This window comes from Scyliorhinus canicula, chromosome 6 (genome assembly GCF_902713615.1).
Source record: "Scyliorhinus canicula chromosome 6, sScyCan1.1, whole genome shotgun sequence".
NCBI lineage: Eukaryota > Metazoa > Chordata > Chondrichthyes > Carcharhiniformes > Scyliorhinidae > Scyliorhinus > Scyliorhinus canicula.
Window position 1 is genome coordinate 12,551,591 of NC_052151.1, and position 18,683 is coordinate 12,570,273.

The 18,683-nt window shown below is 50.5% G+C and overlaps 1 protein-coding gene across 1 annotated transcript in view; it reads left to right on the forward strand.

Annotated features, from left to right (window-relative positions):
- Window positions 1-2: 2 nt before the first annotated feature.
- The window catches only part of polr1c (RNA polymerase I and III subunit C), a 35,336-nt gene continuing 16,655 nt past the window's right edge, over window positions 3-18,683 (forward strand). Inside the window, exons 1-3 of the mRNA XM_038798957.1 lie at window positions 3-118; window positions 4,235-4,306; window positions 16,715-16,822. Of these exons, the coding sequence (XP_038654885.1) occupies window positions 47-118; window positions 4,235-4,306; window positions 16,715-16,822 (252 nt within the window). The 5' untranslated portion in view covers window positions 3-46. The remainder of the gene's footprint in view (window positions 119-4,234; window positions 4,307-16,714; window positions 16,823-18,683) is intronic.

An 18,683-nucleotide genomic window follows, 5' to 3' on the forward strand; every position in this document is an offset into this window, starting at 1 on the left:
CCACGAAGAGCGGAGAGTGCGTCCGGGTGAAAGGTCAGCGGGTGTCATGGCGGCAGCGCGAGAGCGAGTGGAGGTGATCCGCGAGCGGGTGGTGCTCAGAGAGTTCGGCATCCAGAACGTGAGTGTGGGCACGCGGGGTCAGTTCATCAACGTCACTCAGAGCCACGTCACTCAGGGTCACCTCACTCAGAACCACCTCACTCACTCAGAGTCCCCTCACTCACTCAGGGTCACCTCACTCAGAGCCACCTCACTCACTCAGAGTCACCTCACTCACTCAGAGTCACCTCACTCACTCAGAGCCACCTCACTCACAGACTCAGAACCACCTCACTCACTCAGGGTCACCTCACTCAGAACCACCTCACTCACTCAGGGTCACCTCACTCACTCAGAGTCACCTCACTCACTCAGAGTCACTTCACTCACTCAGAGCCACCTCACTCACTCAGAGCCACCTCACTCACTCAGAGTCATCTCACTCAGAGCCACCTCACTCAATCAGTCACCTCACTCACTCAGAGTCACCTCACTCACTCAGAGCCACATCACTCAGGGTCACATCACTCAGGGTCACCTCACTCAGAACCACCTCACTCACTCAGCCACCTCACTCACAGAGCCACCTCACTCACTCAGAGCCACCTCACTCACTCAGAGCCACCTCACTCACTCAGAGTCACCTCACTCACTCAGAGCCACCTCACTCACTCAGAGCCACCTCACTCACTCAGAGCCACCTCACTCACTCAGGGTCCCCCCACTCACTCAGAGTCCCCCCACTCACTCAGAGCCCCCCCACTCACTCAGAGTCACCTCACTCACTCAGAGTCACCTCACTCAGAACCACCTCACTCACTCAGTCACCTCACTCACTCAGTCACCTCACTCACTCAGAACCACCTCACTCACTCAGAGTCACCCCACTCACTCACTGACACCTCACTCACTCAGAGTCACCTCACTCACTCAGAGTCACCTCACTCACTCAGAACCACCTCACTCACTCAGAGTCACCCCACTCACTCACTGACACCTCACTCACTCAGAGTCACCTCACTCACTCAGAGTCACCTCACTCACTCAGTCACCTCACTCACTCAGAGTCACCTCACTCACTCAGAACCACCTCACTCACTCAGAGTCACCTCACTCACGCATGGTCACCTCACTCACTCAGAGTCACCCCACTCACTCATGACACCCCACTCACTCAGAGTCACCCCACTCACTCAGAGTCCCCCCACTCACTCAGAGTCCCCCCACTCACTCAGAGTCCCCCCACTCACTCAGAGTCCCCCCACTCACTCAGAGTCCCCCCACTCACTCAGTCACCTCACTCAGAACCACCTCACTCACTCAGAGTCACCTCACTCACTCAGAGTCACCTCACTCACTCAGAGTCACCTCACTCACTCAGAACCACCTCACTCACTCAGAGTCACCCCACTCACTCACTGACACCCCGCTCACTCAGAGTCACCTCGCTCACTCAGAGTCACCTCGCTCACTCAGGGTCACCTCGCTCACTCAGAGTCACCTCACTCACTCAGAGTCCCCCCACTCACTCAGAGTAACCTCACTCACTCAGAGTCACCTCACTCAGAACCACCTCACTCAGAACCACCTCACTCACTCAGAGTCACCTCACTCACTCAGAGTCACCTCACTCACTCAGAACCACCTCACTCACTCAGAGTCACCCCACTCACTCACTGACACCTCACTCACTCAGAGTCACCTCACTCACTCAGAGTCACCTCACTCAGGGTCACCTCACTCACTCAGGGTCACCTCACTCACGCAGGGTCACCTCACTCACTCAGTCTCACCTCACTCACTCAGTCTCACCTCACTCACTCAGAGTCACCTCACTCAGAGTCGCCTCACTCACTCAGGGTCACCTCACTCACTCAGGGTCACCTCACTCACTCAGGGTCACCTCACTCACTCAGGGTCACCCCACTCACTCAGGGTCACCTCACTCACTCAGGGTCACCTCACTCACTCAGGGTCACCTCACTCACTCAGGGTCACCTCACTCACTCAGAACCACCTCACTCACTCAGAGTCACCTCACTCACGCATGGTCACCTCACTCACTCAGGGTCACCTCACTCACTCAGGGTCACCTCAGTCAGAGCCACCTCACTCACTCAGAACCACCTCACTCACTCAGAACCACCTCACTCACTCAGAGTCACCTCACTCACTCAGAGTCACCCCACTCAGAGTCACCCCACTCAGGGTCACCCCACTCAGGGTCACCCCACTCAGGGCCACCCCACTCAGGGCCACCCCACTCTGAGTCACCCCACTCTGAGTCACCCCACTCTGAGTCACCCCACTCTGAGTCACCCCACTCTGAGTCACCCCACTCCGAGTCACCCCACTCCGAGTCACCCCACTCCGAGTCACCCCACTCCGAGTCACCCCACTCCGAGTCACCCCACTCCGAGTCACCCCACTCCGAGTCACCCCACTCCGAGTCACCCCACTCCGAGTCACCCCACTCCGAGTCACCCCACTCCGAGTCACCCCACTCCGGGTCACCTCACCTCACTCAGGGTCACCTCACCTCACTCAGGGCCACCTCACCTCACTCAGAGCCACCTCACCTCACTCAGAGCCACCTCACCTCACTCAGAGCCACCTCACCTCACTCAGAGCCACCTCACCTCACTCAGGGCCACCTCACCTCACTCAGGGCCACCTCACTCACTCAGGGTCACCTCACTCAGAGTCACCTCACTCACAGCCACCTCACCTCAGTCACGGCCACCTCACCTCACTCAGGGTCACCTCACCTCACTCAGGGCCACCTCACTCACTCAGAGCCACCTCACTCACAGTCACCTTCACTCCCTCCGAATTTAAAACATTTTTTAGAATATCCAATTTTATTTTCCAATTAAGCGGCAGTTTAGCATGGCCAATCCACATAGCCTGCCCATCTTTTGGGTTGTGGGGGGGAAACCCACGCAAACACGGGGAGAATGTGCAAACTCCACACGGACAGTGACCCAGAGCCGGGATCGAACCTGGGACCTCAGCGCCGTGAGGCAGCAATGCCAACCACTGCACCACCGTGCTGCCCTCCTCCCTCAGAGTTACCTCACTCACTCACTCACTTAGCTACCTCACTCAGAACCACCTCACTCACTCAGAACCACCTCACTCACTCAGAACCACCTCACTCACTCAGGGTCAACTCACTCACTCAGGGTCACCTCACTCAGAGTCACCTCACTCACTCAGAGTACCCCCACTCACTCAGAGTCACCTCACTCACTCAGAGTCACCTCACTCAGAACCACCTCACTCACTCAGTCACCTCACTCACTCAGAGTCACCTCACTCACTCAGAGTCACCTCACTCACTCAGAACCACCTCACTCACTCAGAGTCACCCCACTTACTCACTGACACCTCACTCACTCAGAGTCACGTCACTCACTCAGAGTCACCTCACTCAGAGTCACCTCACTCACTCAGAGTTACCTCGCCCATTCAGTTATCTCACTCACTCAGTTTTTTTTAAAACTTAGAGTAGCCAATTATTTTTTCCAATTAAGGGGCAATTTAGCGTGGCCAATCCACCTAACCTGCACATCTTTGGGTTGTGGGGGTGAGACCCACGCAGATACGGGAAGAACGTGCAAACTCCACACGGATAGTGACCCAGGGTCGGGATTCAAACCCGGGTCCTCAGCGCCGTAGGCAGCAATGCTAACCACTGTGCCACGGTGCTGCCCCTAACTCACTCGGAGTTAACTCACCCACTCAGAGTTACCTCACCCTCTCAGAGTTACCTATCTCACTCGGTTACCTCACTCAGAGTTACGTCATTCACAGTTACCTCACTCAGAGTTACCTCACCCACTCAGTTACCTCACTCACTCACTCAGAGCTACTTCACTCAGAGCTACCTCACCCACTCAGAGTTAACTCACTCACAGTTACCTCATCCACTCAGTTACCTCACTCACTCACTCACAGTTACCTCACTCAGAGTTATTTTGCTCACACTGGATTTTAGCACAGGCCTAAATCGCTGGCTTTGAAAGCAGACCAAGGCAGGCCAGCAGCACGGTTCGATTCCCGTACTAGCCTCCCCGGACAGGCGCCGGAATGTGGCGACTAGGGGCTTTTCACAGTAACTTCATTTGAAGCCTACTCGTGACAATAAGAGATTTTCTTTTCATTTTTTTCATTTCATTTTTTTCTGTTCCAGGTGCACACCACTGATTTCCCAGGAAATTATCCCGGCTACGACGACACATGGAAGCAGCAGCGGTTTGAGGAGGTAAAACATGGAGTGAGGCAGGAGCAGCTCAGCCATATCCCACTCAACACTCCTGCCTGGAGAACCACACATGTCCATTGTAAATGTCCTTCGGGGTGGCTCAGTGGTTAGCACCGCTGCCTCAGTGCCAGGGCCCCCAGGTTTGATTCCCGGCTTAAGTCATTCTGTGCGGAGTCTGCACGTTATCCCCGTGTCTGCGTGGGTTTCCTCCGGGTGCTCCGGTTTCCTCCCACTGTCCAAAGATGTATAAAAAGTCATCTGGACTCAAAACATTAGCTCCCTTCTCTCTCCACGATGCTGTCAGACCTGCTGAGATCGTCCAGTTTTTTCTGTTTTTCTCAACCTCCAGGATAGACGGATTGGCCATGCTAAATTACCCAATCCTTACAAGAAATTATAAATAGAAAGGGCGAAGCCCCTGATGGGAGTAACCCCCAAACAGTAGTTACACAGTGGGGTACAGTATAAACCAGGAAATATTGGAGGCTTGTAAGAAAGGTACAGCAAAAATCATAGATGATTTTAATATGCATATAGGCTGGATTAATCAAATTGGCATAGGTACCCTCGAGGGAGAGTTCATTCAATGTGTTAGACATTAGTTCTTGGAGCAAAATGTTGTGGAACCAACCAGGCAGCACATTACTCTGGATTTCATAGAATCATCGAATTTACAGTGCAGAAGGAGGCCATTTGGCCCATCGGGTCTGCACCAGCCCTTGGAAAGAACACCCTACGTAAGGCCATGCCTCCACCCTAATCCCGTAACTCAGTAACCCCAACTAACCTTTTGGACACAAAGGGCAATTTATCATGGCCAATCCACCTATCCTGCGCATCTTTGGCCTGTGAGAGGAAACCGGAGCACCCGGAGGAAACCCACGCAGACACGGGGAGAATGTGCAGACTCCGCACAGACGGTGACCCAAGCCGGTAATCGAACCTGGGATCCTGGAGCTGTGAAGCAATTGTGCTAAACACTGTGCTACCCTGCTGCCCTTTGGTGTTGTGTAATGAGGAGGGATGAATTAATGACCTCATAGTTAAGGATCCTCTAGGGAAGAATGATCATAGCATGATAGAATTTCAAATTCAGGGGCAGCATGGTGGCGCAGTGGGTTAGCCCTGCTGCCTACGGCGCTGAGGTCCCAGGTTCGATCCCGGCTCTGGGTCACTGTCCGTGTGGAGTTTGCACATTCTCCCCGTGTTTTGCGTGGGTTTCGCCCCCACAACCCAAAGATGTGTAGGGTAGGTGGATTGGCCACTCTAAATTGCAACTTAATTGGAAAGAATGAATTGGGTACACTAAATTTATTTTTTTTAAAATTCAAATTCAGTTTGAGTGTTCTGGAGTTAACTAAAAGTAATTGAATTGGCACGTGGGCCGATTTGGCCTTTGTGGAGTGGGCAGGAAGATTAAAAGGTAGGACAGCCGAGCAGTGGCAGTTTAAGGAGGTATTTAAGGAGATAGATATCTTTGCCATTCTTTATATAATTTGTGCTAGTTTTCTCCCATAGTTTACCTTTGCCCTTTGCTTTATTACTTTTTCAGTAACCCGTTGCTGATTTTTAAAGTTTCCGAGTCTTCCAGCTTGCCACTGGCCTTTGCAAAATGGAATGCCGTCGTTTCTGTCTTTGTTATCTTTCACTTTCTTGCTCAGCCATGGATGTTCTCTTCCTCCCCTCCCTCCACTCTTCCAATGTTCCCTCCTCTCTGGAACATGGTTTAGTTGGGATGAATTGATTTTTTATTTTCTTTGTTCTTGGGATGTGGGTATCGCTGGCTGGGTCAGCATTTATGCCCATCCCTGAGAGCATTTCAGAGTCAATCACATTGCTGTGGATCTGGAGTCAAATAAAGGCCAGAGCAGGTGAGGATGGCAGATTTCCTCCCTTAAAGGACACTAGTGAACCAGATGGGTTTTTACGACAATGGTTTCGGGGGCGGCAAGGTGGCGCAGTGGTTAGCACTGCTGTCTCACGGCACCGAGGTCCCGGGTTCGATCCCGGTCCCGGGTCACTGTCCGTGTGGAGTTTGCACATTCTCTCCGTGTCTGCGTGGGTTTCACCCCCACAACCCAGAGATATGCCAGGTAGGTGGATTGGCCACGCTAAACTGCCCCTTAATTGGAGAAAAGTAGCTAGATACTCTAGATTTATTTTTTTAAAAACAATGTATCATTCGACTTTTAATTCCAGATTTTTATTGAATTCAAATTTTACCATGTACCACGGTGGGATTCGATCCCATACAAGGTACTATAGCCAAATTTGTAGATTACACTAAAATAAGTGGGATAGGAGCAGCAAGGTGGCACAGTGGGTTAGCCCTGCAGCCTCACGGTGCCGAGGTCCCAGGTTCGATCCCGGCTCTGGGTCACTGTCCGTGTGGAGTTTGCACATTCTCCCCGTGTCTGCGTGGGTTTCACCCCCACAACCCAAAGATGTGCAGGGTAGGTGGATTGGCCACGCTAAATTGCCCCTTAATTGGGAAAAATGAATTGGGTCCTCTAAATTTAAAAAAAAATAAGTGGGATAGCAATTGCAATGCAGAAATAAATTTACGAATGGCTATAAATAGGTTAGGTGATTGAGTCAAAATGTGGTAGATTGAGATTAATGTGGATGAGTGTGATGTTATCCATTTTGCTTGGAAAAATGGAATAGCAACTTATTACCTGAAAGAAGTGAAACTTCAGAGTGCTTTGGTGCAGAAGTACTTTTCACAGTAACTTCATTGCAGTGTTAATGTCAGCCTATGACAATAAAGATTACTTTACTAGAAGGATCTGGATGTCCCATGCATGAATCTCAGAAAACTAGTATGCAGGTACAGCAAGTAATGAAGAAGGCAAATTTTGGCCTTTATAGTTGAAGGTTTTGAGTATAAAAATCGGGAAGTGTTGCTGTAACTGTATACAGCACTGGTGAGACTGCACCTGGAGTACTGTGCAGTTTTAGAACATATAGAACAGTACAGCACAGAACAGGCCCTTCGGCCCTCAATGTTGTGCCGAGCCATGATCACCCTACTCAACCCACGTATCCACCCTATACCCGTAACCCAACAACCCCCCCCCCCTAACCTTACTTTTATTAGGACACTACGGGCAATTTAGCATGGCCAATCCACCTAACCCGCACATCTTTGGACTGTGGGAGGAAACCGGAGCACCCGGAGGAAACCCACGCACACACGGGGAGGACGTGCAGACAGTGACCCAGCCGGGAATCGAACCTGGGACCCTGGAGCTGTGAAGCATTTATGCTAACCACCATGCTACCCTGCTGCCCTTATTTGGTCCCCTTATTTGATGCAGTTACATTAGCGGCTGTTCAGACGAGATTCACTGGATGGATTACAGAGATGAAGGGTTGTCTCATGAAGAGAGTTTGCATAGTTTAGGCTTATAGTCTCTCGAGTTTAGAAAAATGACAGATCTAATTGAGGTATATGAAAAAAGGCATTAATTAAGTAGACGCATAGCGGATGTTTCCTCTTGTGTGGAAATCTAGAACGAGAGGACACAGTTTTAGGATAAGGGGTAGCAGATTTAAAACCAAGATGAGAAATGACTTCTCTCAAAGGGTCATGGCTCGAATTCACAACCCCAGAGTACAGTGGATGATAAGATTTTAAGTAAATTTAAGGAGCAGATAGACAGATTTTTAATTAGTAATGGGTTGATAGATTATGGAGAATGGGCAAGATGGTGGAGTTGAGGCCGGGAGAAGGTTAGACATGATCATATTGAATCAAGCTCGAGGGGTTGAATTGCCTACTCCTGCTCCTAGTTCTTGTGTTCATTATCTATGTTGAATAGTAAATGGAAGACCCGAGAATTTCTGGAAGATTAGGAAACCCACCACTGGTTGGAGTCATACCTGACACAGAGGAAGATGGTTGTGGTAGTTAGACGTCAATCATCTCCGCTCCAGGACATCACTGCAGGAGTTCCTCAGGGTAGTGTCCGAGGCCCAACCATCTTCAGCTCCTTCATCAATGACTTCCCTTCCATCATAAGGTCATAACTGGGGATGTTGGTATATGGCTGCACAATGTTAAGCACCATTCAACTCTTCAGATACTCCAAACACAATAAGACCTGGACAAGGTTCAGGCTTGGGCTGATAAATGGCAAGTTATATATCATCCACCTGGGTCACTGTCAGTGTGGAGTTTGCACATTCTCCCTGTGTCTGCGTGGCTTTCACCCCTACAACCCAAAGATGTGCAAGTTAGGTGGATTGGCCACGCTAAATTGTCCCTTAATTTGGAAAAAAAAATTATTGGGTACTCTAAATTTAAAAAAAAGTTATATATCATCTACACAAGTACTAGACAACGGACGGAGAAACTGGACTTGAACTAGGGGTTGGGGGTTGCGGGGTCAGTTGTAATACCTTATTGCTGGATTCTGCTGTTGCTGTGTTCTATTTTTCTTTTTCTGTACCTTTGCAATTTTGATATGGTTATTTATGGGGGCGTTGTTCTGTTATGTCTTTTTTGCGGTGGGGCATTGTTTGGGCTGTGTATCTTGCGGGGAGGGTCGGGGGGGTATGTTGTATTCTATGTCGGAGTGGGGGTATGGAGTGGGGCTGATATTTGGGAGCTGCGTCAGAAGGGTGTGGTGGGGCAGGGCGAAAGCGCGGGCTTTCCTCTGGTTTCCCGCGCTGCGGGGCAGGGGGGTGGAGACGATGACGGGGGCAGGCGGGGCCTTAACTGGTTCTTCCCCACGCTGGAGCGGTGCCTGGAGGAGGGATAGATTGGGGGATGATCCCACTTTGGGAGGGGTCGGGTTATTGGCGGGAGTTTCCGAGGTCAGCAGATGTTAGCTGACCCACGGAAGTACAATGGAGGACCGTTCGCGGCTGGGAGGGTTCCTAGCCTGGGGGGGAAGGGAGGGGGGGAAAGGGGAATACCGGGTTTCTGCTGGTAGGGTCAGGAAGGAGCTGGTGGGCAGCACGGTGGCGCAGTGGTTTGCACTGCAGTCTCATAGCGCTGAGGTCCCAGGTTCGATCCCGGCTCTGGGTCACTGTCTGTGTGGAGTTTGCACATCCTCCCCGCGTTTGCGTGGGTTTCGCCCCCACAACCCAAAGATGTGCAAGGTAGATGGATTGAACATGCTAAATTGCCCCTTAATTGGGAAAAATGAATTGGGTACTCTAAATTTATTTATTGTTTTTAAAAAGGAAGGAGCTGGTGGGGGCCGGGGGCGACAGTGGTGAGGTGTTGTCGCTGTGGGGACGGGGTCGGGCAGGGGGTGCTGGCCTGGGGCAGGCAGTCGATGGGCTATGGCTAGTCGACGGGGGAGGGGGGCGGGACGCCCTCTGATCCGGTTGGTCACCTGGAATGCGAGAGGATTGAATGGGCCGGTGAAGCGGTCGAGGGTACTTGCTCACCTGAGGGGGCTAAAGGCAGATGTGGCAATGCTTCAGGAGACCCACCTGAAGGTGGCGGACCAGGTCCGTCTGAGGAAGGGATGGGTGGGACAGGTTTTCCACTCGGGGTTGGATGTGAAGGACCGGGGAGTGGCGATTCTGGTAGGGAAAAATGTGTCGTTTGAGGCATCGGAGGTGGTGGTGGATAAGGGGGGTAGGTATGTTATGGTTAGGGGCAGGCTACAAGGAGAGAAGGTGGTACTTGCTAGCGTGTATGCCCCAAATTGGGACGATGCAGGCTTTATGAGGCGTATGTTGGGACGGGTCCCGGATCTGGAGGCGGGAGGTCTGATCATGGGGGGGGGGACTTCAACACGGTGTTGGATCCTTCACTGGATCTGTCCAGCTCTAGGACGGGTAGGAGGCCGGCGGCGGCCAAGGTACTGAGAGGGTTTATGGATCAGATGGGGGGAGTGGATCCATGGAGGTTTGTGAGGCCGAGGGCACGCGAGTACTCTTTCTTCTCCCACGTACATAGGGTCTACTCTCGGATAGACTTCTTCGTGGTGAGTCGAGGACTGATTCCGAGAGTGGAGGAGGCCGAGTATTCGGCCATTGCAATCTCCGACCACGCTCCGCATTGGATAGAGTTGGAGATGGGGGAGGTGCGGGACCAGCGCCCGTTGTGGCGGTTGGATGTGGGGTTGTTGGCGGAGGAGGAGGTGTGTAGGAGGGTCCGGGCAAGTATTGAGGGGTACCTCGAGGTGAATGATACGGGGGAGGTCCGGGTGGGGGTGGTCTGGGAAGCCCTGAAGGCAGTGATTCGTGGGGAGCTGATATCCATCCGGGCACACAGGGAGAGGAGCGAGAGGAGTGAGAGGGATAGACTGGTGGGGAAGATGCTGGAGGTAGACAGGAGGTACGCAGAGGCACCAGAGGAGGGACTGTTGGGGGAGAGGCGCAGCCTGCAGGCTAAATTTGATTTGCTGACCACTAGAAAGGCGGAGGCACAGTGGAGGAAGGCACAAGGGGCAGTGTACGAACATGGTGAAAAGGCGAGTAGGATGCTGGCTCATCAGCTCCGCAAGCGGGATGCGGCTAAGGAAATTGCTGGAGTGAGAGACAAGAGTGGGAATGTGGTGCGGAAGGGGGTAGAGGTGAATGCGGTCTTGAAGGACTTTTACGGGGAACTGTACCGGTCGGAGCCAACGGGGGAGAGGAGGGGAATGGAGAGGTTCCTCGACGGGCTTTCTTTCCCGAAGGTACAGGAGGAGCAGGTGGAGGGGTTGGGTGCGCCGATTGAGCTGGAGGAGCTAGTTAAGGGGATCGGGCAGATGCAGTCAGGGAAGGCACCAGGGCCGGATGGGTTCCCGGTGGAATTTTATAAAATGTTTGTGGACCTAGTGGGCCCCTTGCTGGTGCGGACACTTAATGAAGCGGGGGAAGGGGGGGACTTTGCCCCCGATGATGTCACGGGTGCTGATCTCGTTAATTCTAAAGAGGGACAAGGACCCCCAGCAGTGTGGTTCATACAGGCCCATATCTCTCCTCAACGTAGATGCCAAGGTGCTGGCAAAAATCCTGGCCACCAGGATAGAGGACTGTGTGCCAGGGGTCGTGCACGAGGACCAGACAGGGTTTTGTGAAGGGAAGGCAGTTGAACACGAATGTGCGGAGATTGTTGAATGTCATCATGATGTTGGCGATTGAGGGGGAGGCAGAGATAGTGGTGGCGCTGGATGCGGAGAAGGCCTTCGATAGAGTGGAGTGGGGGTACCTATGGGAGGTGTCGGGGAGGTTTGGATTTGGTGAAGGGTTTATTAGATGGGTGAGGCTGCTATATGAGGCCCCGATGGTGTGCGTGGCCACGAATGGGAGGAAGTTGGAGTACTTCCGGCTTTACCGAGGGACCAGGCAGGGTTGCCCCCTGTCCCCCTTGTTGTTCGCACTGGCAATCGAGCCGTTGGCGATGGCGTTGAGGGATTCAGAGAGGTGGAGAGGTTTGGTGCGAGGTGGGGAGGAACATAGGGTGTCGTTGTATGCCGATGACCTGTTACTGTATGTGGCGGACCCGGTGGGAGGGATGCCGGGGGTGATGGAGCTGCTAGCTGAGTTTGGGACCTTTTCAGGTTATAAACTAAATTTAGGCAAGAGCGAGGTGTTTGTGGTGCACCCTGGAGACCAGGAGGAGGGAATTGGTAGGCTCCCGCTTAGGCGGGCAAGGGGAGAGCTTTAGGTACCTGGGGGTGCAGGTGGCCAGGGACTGGGGGACTCTTCACAAACATAATTTCACTAGACTTGTAGATCAGATGGAGGAGGAGTTCAGGAGGTGGGACATGCTGCCATTGTCTTTGGCGGGGAGGGTGCAGTCCGTCAAAATGACGGTGCTTCCAAGGTTCTTGTTCCTCTTTCAGTGCCTGCCCATCTTTATCCCCAGGGCCTTCTTTAGGAGAGTGACTAGCAGTATCTTGAGCTTTGTGTGGGCACATGGGACTCCGAGAGTGAGGAGGGTTTTCCTGGAGTGAGGGAGGGATAGAGGCGGGCTGGCGCTGCCCAACCTTTTGGGGTACTATTGGGCGGCCAATGTGTCAATGGTGCGTAAATGGGTGATTGGGGGGGGGGAAGAATGGAGATGGCGTCATGTAGAGGTACGAGCCTGGGTGCCATGGTAACGGCGCCGTTGCCGCTCTCCCCTAAGAGGTTTACCACGAGCCCGGTGGTGGCGGCGACCCTAAGAATCTGGGGACAGTGGAGACGGCATAGGGGGGAAACAGGGGGCTCGATGGAGGCTCCATTGGGTGGCAATCATCGGTTCATTCCAGGGAACAGGGATGGGGGATTTAGGGGGTGGCAAAGGGTGGGCATCTGCAAATTGAGGGACCTGTTTATTGGCGGGAGGTTTGCGGGCCTGGGGGAACTGGAAGATAAATTTGGCCTTCCCCAAGAGAACATGTTCAGATACCTGCAGGTAAAGGCGTTTGCTAGGCGACAGGTAGAGGGATTCCCTTTGCTGCCCTCGCAGGGGACGATGGACAGAGTGCTTTCGGGGGTGTGGGTCGGAGAGGGGAAGGTGTCTGACATCTATAAGGTAATGCAGGAGGTGGAGGAGTCGTCAGTGGAGGAGCTGAAGGCTAAATGGGAGGAGGAACTCGGGGAGCAGATAGAGGACGGGACTTGGGCGGATGCCTTGGAGAGAGTCAACTCTTCCTCCTCATGTGCGAGGCTTAGTCTCATCCAGTTTAAGGTGCTGCACCGGGCCCACATGTCCGGGACTAGGATGAGTAGGTTCTTTGGGGGTGAGGACAGGTGCACCAGGTGTTCGGGGAGTCCAGCGAACCACGCCCATATGTTCTGGGCATGCCCAGCACTGGAAGAATTCTGGAAGGGGGTGGCGGGGATGGTGTCGAGGGTGGTTGGATCCAGGGTCAAACCAGGTTGGAGACTCGCGATTTTTGGAGTTGCGGTGGAGCCGGGAGTGCAGGAGGCGAAAGAGGCCGGTGTTCTGGCATTTGCGTCCCTAGTAGCCTGGCGAAGGATCTTGATGCAGTGGAAGGATGCGAGGCCCCCAAGTGTGGAGACCTGGGTCAATGACATGGCGGGATTTATAAAATTGGAAAGGGTCAAATTTGCCCTGAGAGGATCAGTACAAGGGTTCTATAAACGGTGGCAGCCTTTTCTGGACTTCCTGGCTCAAAGATAGGTATCCTGGTCAATAGCAGCAGCAACCGGGGGAGGGGGGTAGTTTCTATTATGTAACTTAATATTGTGTTAATTTGCGTTGGAGTGAATATGCTGTGTTGTTCATGGAGTTGGGGGGCGAATGTTTATGATTGCTATTATTATTGTTATTTTTGGTATTTTATTATGGTTCGTTGTTGTATAAATTCAAAATTTTTCAATTAAAAATTTTAAAAAAAAAGTACTAGACAATGACCATCTTCAACAAGAGAGTATCTAATCATATCTCTTAACATTTGATGGCATGACCATCACTGAATTCCCCAATAGTAAACTTGGGTTTACCATTAACCAAAACTGAACTAGACCAGCCATATGAATACTGTGGCTACAAGAGCAGGTCAGGGATAGGGAATTCTGTGAAAAGCAACTCACCATATTTGGACATTCTGAATTCTTCCCCCAGTGTACCCGAACAGGGGCCGGAATGAGGCGACAAGGGGCTTTTCACAGTAACTTCATTGCAGCAATTGATACTGATCAATGATACTTCATTGATGTAAGCCTACTTGTGACAATAAAGATTATTATTATTATCTATGCACTGCAACAACTCACTAAGGTTCCTTCTACAGCACCTTCAAAGATCCTGACTTCTACCATTTAGAAACTTGTACAAGTGCAACAGATGCATGGGAGCACCACCGCTTGCAAGTTCTCCTCCAAGTCATGCACCATCCTGACATGAAACTACATCATCGTTCCTTCCTGGAACTGCTTTCCTAATAGCACAGTGGGCGTTCTTACGAAACATGGACTGCAGCATTTCAAGAAGGCAACTCTCTTCCACTTTCTCCATTGGTTTCGAGGTTTCAGTCCGGTCAGCCAAGATCTTATAATGCTAGAGCAGATTTGAGGGGCCAAGTGGCTACTCCTGCACCTAATTCACATGTGCTTACACTCGAGGGTGATTAGGGGTGAGCAATAAATGGGGGCCTAGTCAGCAATGGCCACATCCCATAAGCAAATAATAAAACAATGGTCAACATAAGCCTCTCGAGCTCCATTTAATTGCATTCAACCTATTAAATTTTCATCAAGCTGGAAACTAGGAGCACCAGGCCAAATGTTGGAATTCATCCAGCATGTGTATCGAACTCCCAAGATCTATATTGAGTAGATGAGGGGATCACAACTTATTTCCAAAGTGGAGTGTAACAAGATTGTAACATTATCACCCATCTTATTAATCTTGAAAAGTATTGTTCTGCATGCAGTCCAGACAGATTGTTTCATACATGAAAAAAAAACATAGGACATACATAAATACAAATACAAGTACATAGACGCAGGCATCGGGTGAAGCATACAGAGCGTAGTACTAATCAGTAGAGAAGATGCATGGAGAGATCAGTTCAGTTCACAAGAGGGTCATTTAGGAGTCTGGTAACAGTGGGGAAGAAGCTGTTTCTGAACCTGTTAGTGCGTGTTCTCAGACTTCTGTATCACTTGCCCAATGGAAGACAGAATAACCCGGGTGTCAGCGGTAGATGCAGACAGTCAGTGGACGGGAGGCAGGTTCGTGTGATGGACTGGGCTATGATCACAACTCTCTCATTTCTTGCGGTTTTGGGCCGTGCAGTTACCATACCAGGCTGTGATGCAGCCAGATAGGATGCTTTCTATGATGTATCTGTAAAAGTTGGTAAGAGTCTATGTGGAAGTGCTGAATGGGTACCGTGGTGGCACAGTGGTTAGCACTGTTACTTCACAGTTCCAGGGTCCCAGGTTCGATTCCTGGCTTGGGTCACTGTCTGTGTGGAGTCTGCACGTTCTTCCCGTGTCTGCGTGGGTTTCCTCCGGGTGCTCCAGTTTCCTCCCACAAGTTCCGAAAGACGTGTTTGTTGGGTGAATTGGACATTCTGAATTCTCCCTCAGTGTACCCGAACAGGCGCCGGAGAGTGGCGACTAGGAGATTTTCACAGTAACAGCACTGCCGTGTTAATGTAAGCCTACTTGTGATTCTAATAAAGATTATTATTATGGTTTTATGGTCAACCAAAGATGTGCAGGTTAGGTGAATTGGCCATGCTAAATTACTCCTTCGTGCCCAAAACACTCACCTGATGAAGGAGCTGCGCTCCGACAGCTATGACTCCAAACAAACTTTTTGGACTTTAACCTGGTGTTGTAATACTTCTTACTGTGTCCAAAAGGTTAGGTGGGGTTACTGGATTACGGGTGGAGGTATGGGCTCTTTCCAAGGGCTGGTGCAGACTCGATGGGCCAAATGACCTCCTGCACTGTATATTCTATGATATGATTATTAATACATGCCAAATTTCCTTTGTTTCCTGAAGAAGTATAGGGTCCGTTGTACTTTCTTGGTCGTAGCATTAATGTGGGTGGACTACGACATATTGTTGGTGACATGTACACCTAGGATTTTGAAGCTGCAACCATCTCCACCTTGTAAGGTAGCTTCCCTTGTAAGGGACCTCACCAGATTGCCTGTTCCCGGAATGTCGGAGGGCTCCCATTTGCTGGTGGTATTGTGGTGCTGACAGGTTTCCCAACACCATCTTCAACAATGGGATGTAGGCAGCAATTGCAGCTTGGATAAGAATCCCTCACCTTTCCACCACTTACTACCATTAAGGTTGAACTCCACTTTCCAGCCATATCCCTTACTACCCCAAAATCTGACCAATGCTCACCGACTGAACGTTCCATATCTTTCTGGGATAGACAATATCAAAGATTCACAATCTCCCAGTGAAGACACTTCTTCTTATCTCAATCCTAAATGACATATTGCTTCTCCTGATATGATTGTCCAGTTCTGGACTCCAGCCGGGGGAAACAGCCTCTCAGCATCTAATTTGACCAGCGTTTCTACATTTCTATGTTATCACCTCCCATTCTTCTCAAGCCTTTGGGATTATGTTGAGAAAGATGTAGCCTGCTTGTCTTTCTTCAATGAAGGCAAAGAGCAGTACAGATTTAGCTGTGTATTATATCAGACATCTATCCAGATGCTTTCCTTCATGATTCACAACTCCCTGCCATTAATGTGGTGTGAAATCCCAGAGTATTGATGGATTTATCCCACAATGTCGAGCTACAGCAGCTGTACAGAGTAGGGAGGGTCCAGTAGATCGCGAGCCCCTGCTCATTCCATGTTTCATGTTCTGTTTATCTTCAGTTTCCAGGAACCTTTTTTGCAACGTGCAGATATGGTCAACTTGTTAACTGTCCTGAAATCTTGTAGCATCTCTGCTGACAGAGTGGCACTGATTGCAGCACTGAAATATTATGTGACCTCCCTGTAAAGTTTGTCTCTCTCAGAATTTCAGGGTTGATATTGTTCGGCTGGAGGAAGATACACTGGAGTTTGATATGGTCGGAATTGACGCTGCGATTGCAAATGCCTTCCGCAGGATCCTGCTTGCTGAGGTAATGGAACTTCATGCTGTGTTACATTTGTAATGGTATTCATCTTGCAGCACATCTTCATTCATTGAATCCCTACAGTGCAGAACGAGGCCATTTGGCCCATTGGGTCTACACTGACCCTCCAAAAGAGCACTCATGCCTCAGTCCACTTCACATCCTATCCCCGTAACTCTGCAACCTAACCTGCACATCTTTGGACAGAAAGGGACAATTTAGCGTGGCCAGTCCACCTTACCTGCACATCTTTGGACTGTGGGAAGAAACCAGAGCACTCGAAAGGTATCCACATAAACCCAGAATGTGCACACTCCACACAGATAGTCACCCAAGGTCGGAATTGAACCCGGGCCCCTGGAGCTGTGAGGCAGCAGTGCTAACCACTACCACAGCGCGTTCGTGAAGCAGAGAGAGGCCAACAGCGTGGGCTCAATACCTGTATCGGCTGATGTTATTCATAAAGGCCCACTTGAGGTGTGGTGACCTTCAGGTTAAATCACCACCACTCAGTTCTTCCCTTCAAAGGGGAAAGCAGCCGATGGTCATCTGGGACTATGGAGGCTACCTTTACCACAATGCCACTAGTTAGTCACAGTATTGCTGAAAAGAGACTGTAGCTGTAGCTTTTAATCTTGCTCTTAGTTTGACAAACTCAAAACAGGTTGTTTGTCCTCATCAGTGCAAGACAAAGTTTAAAAATATGTCTATGTTCTTTCACTGGGTGTGGGCATCACTGGCTAGGCCAGTACTTGCTGCCCATTTCCCTTGAAAATGTAGTGGTAAGCTGCCTTCTTGAACTGCTGTAGTCCATATGCAGTAGGTACACCCATACCACTCCTGTTGAAGGAGCCTTGGTCAGTGTTGTTGCAGTGCATCTTGTGGATGGTAGACATTGCTGCCTATGTGCATCGGTGGTGGAGCAGTGAATGTTGAATGGTGGGCGTTGAAGCTGCACTCACCCAGGGTAGCCGAGAGTATGCCATTACACTCCTGACTTGGGCCTTGTTGATGATGGACAGGCTTTTGGGGATCAGAAAGTGAGTTACTCACCTCAAAACTCCCAACTTTTTACCTGCTTTTGTAGCCACCGTATTTGTATGGCTGGTCCATTTTAGTTCCTGGTCCATGGTAACCCAGGATGTTAATCGTGGGGATTTAGCGATGGTAATGCCATTGGATGTCATGGGGTGATGGTTCAATTCTCTCTTGTTAGAGATGGTGATTGCCTGGTGCATATGTAATTTGCCGCTTGATCAGCCCAAGCCTGGATAATGTCCACGTCTTGCTGGATTTCAACATGGCCTGCTTCATTATCTGAGGAATTGCGAATGGTGTTGAACATCGTGCAGTCATCTGCTAATATAATAACATTTTTTTTCTTTATAAATTTTAGAGTACCCAATTATTTTATTTTCCAATTAAGGGGCAATTTAGCTTGGCCAATCCACCTAACCTGCACATCTTTGGGTTGTGGGGGCAGAATCCACACAGACACGGGGAAAATGTGAGCGAACGTAATAATTAATAATCTTTATTAGTGTCACTAGGAGGCTTACATTAACATGGCAATGAAGTTACTGTGAAAAGCTCCGCGTCGCCACATTCCGGCCCCTGTTCGGGTACACCGAGGGAGAATTCAGAATGTCCAAATTACCTAACAGCACGTCTTTCAGGAATAGCCGCCTTCTGCACTGTAGGGATTCAGTGAACTCCAGTGATGCCCTGGGCCGACATGACTGACCTGCCAATTACCACAAGCATCTTTCTTTGTGCTAAGTCTGACTCCAATGAGTGGAGGGTTCGGCAACATGTCTTTCTTTTCAGCAATGTTCAAATTCTATACTACCAACCAATTGTCGGTAAT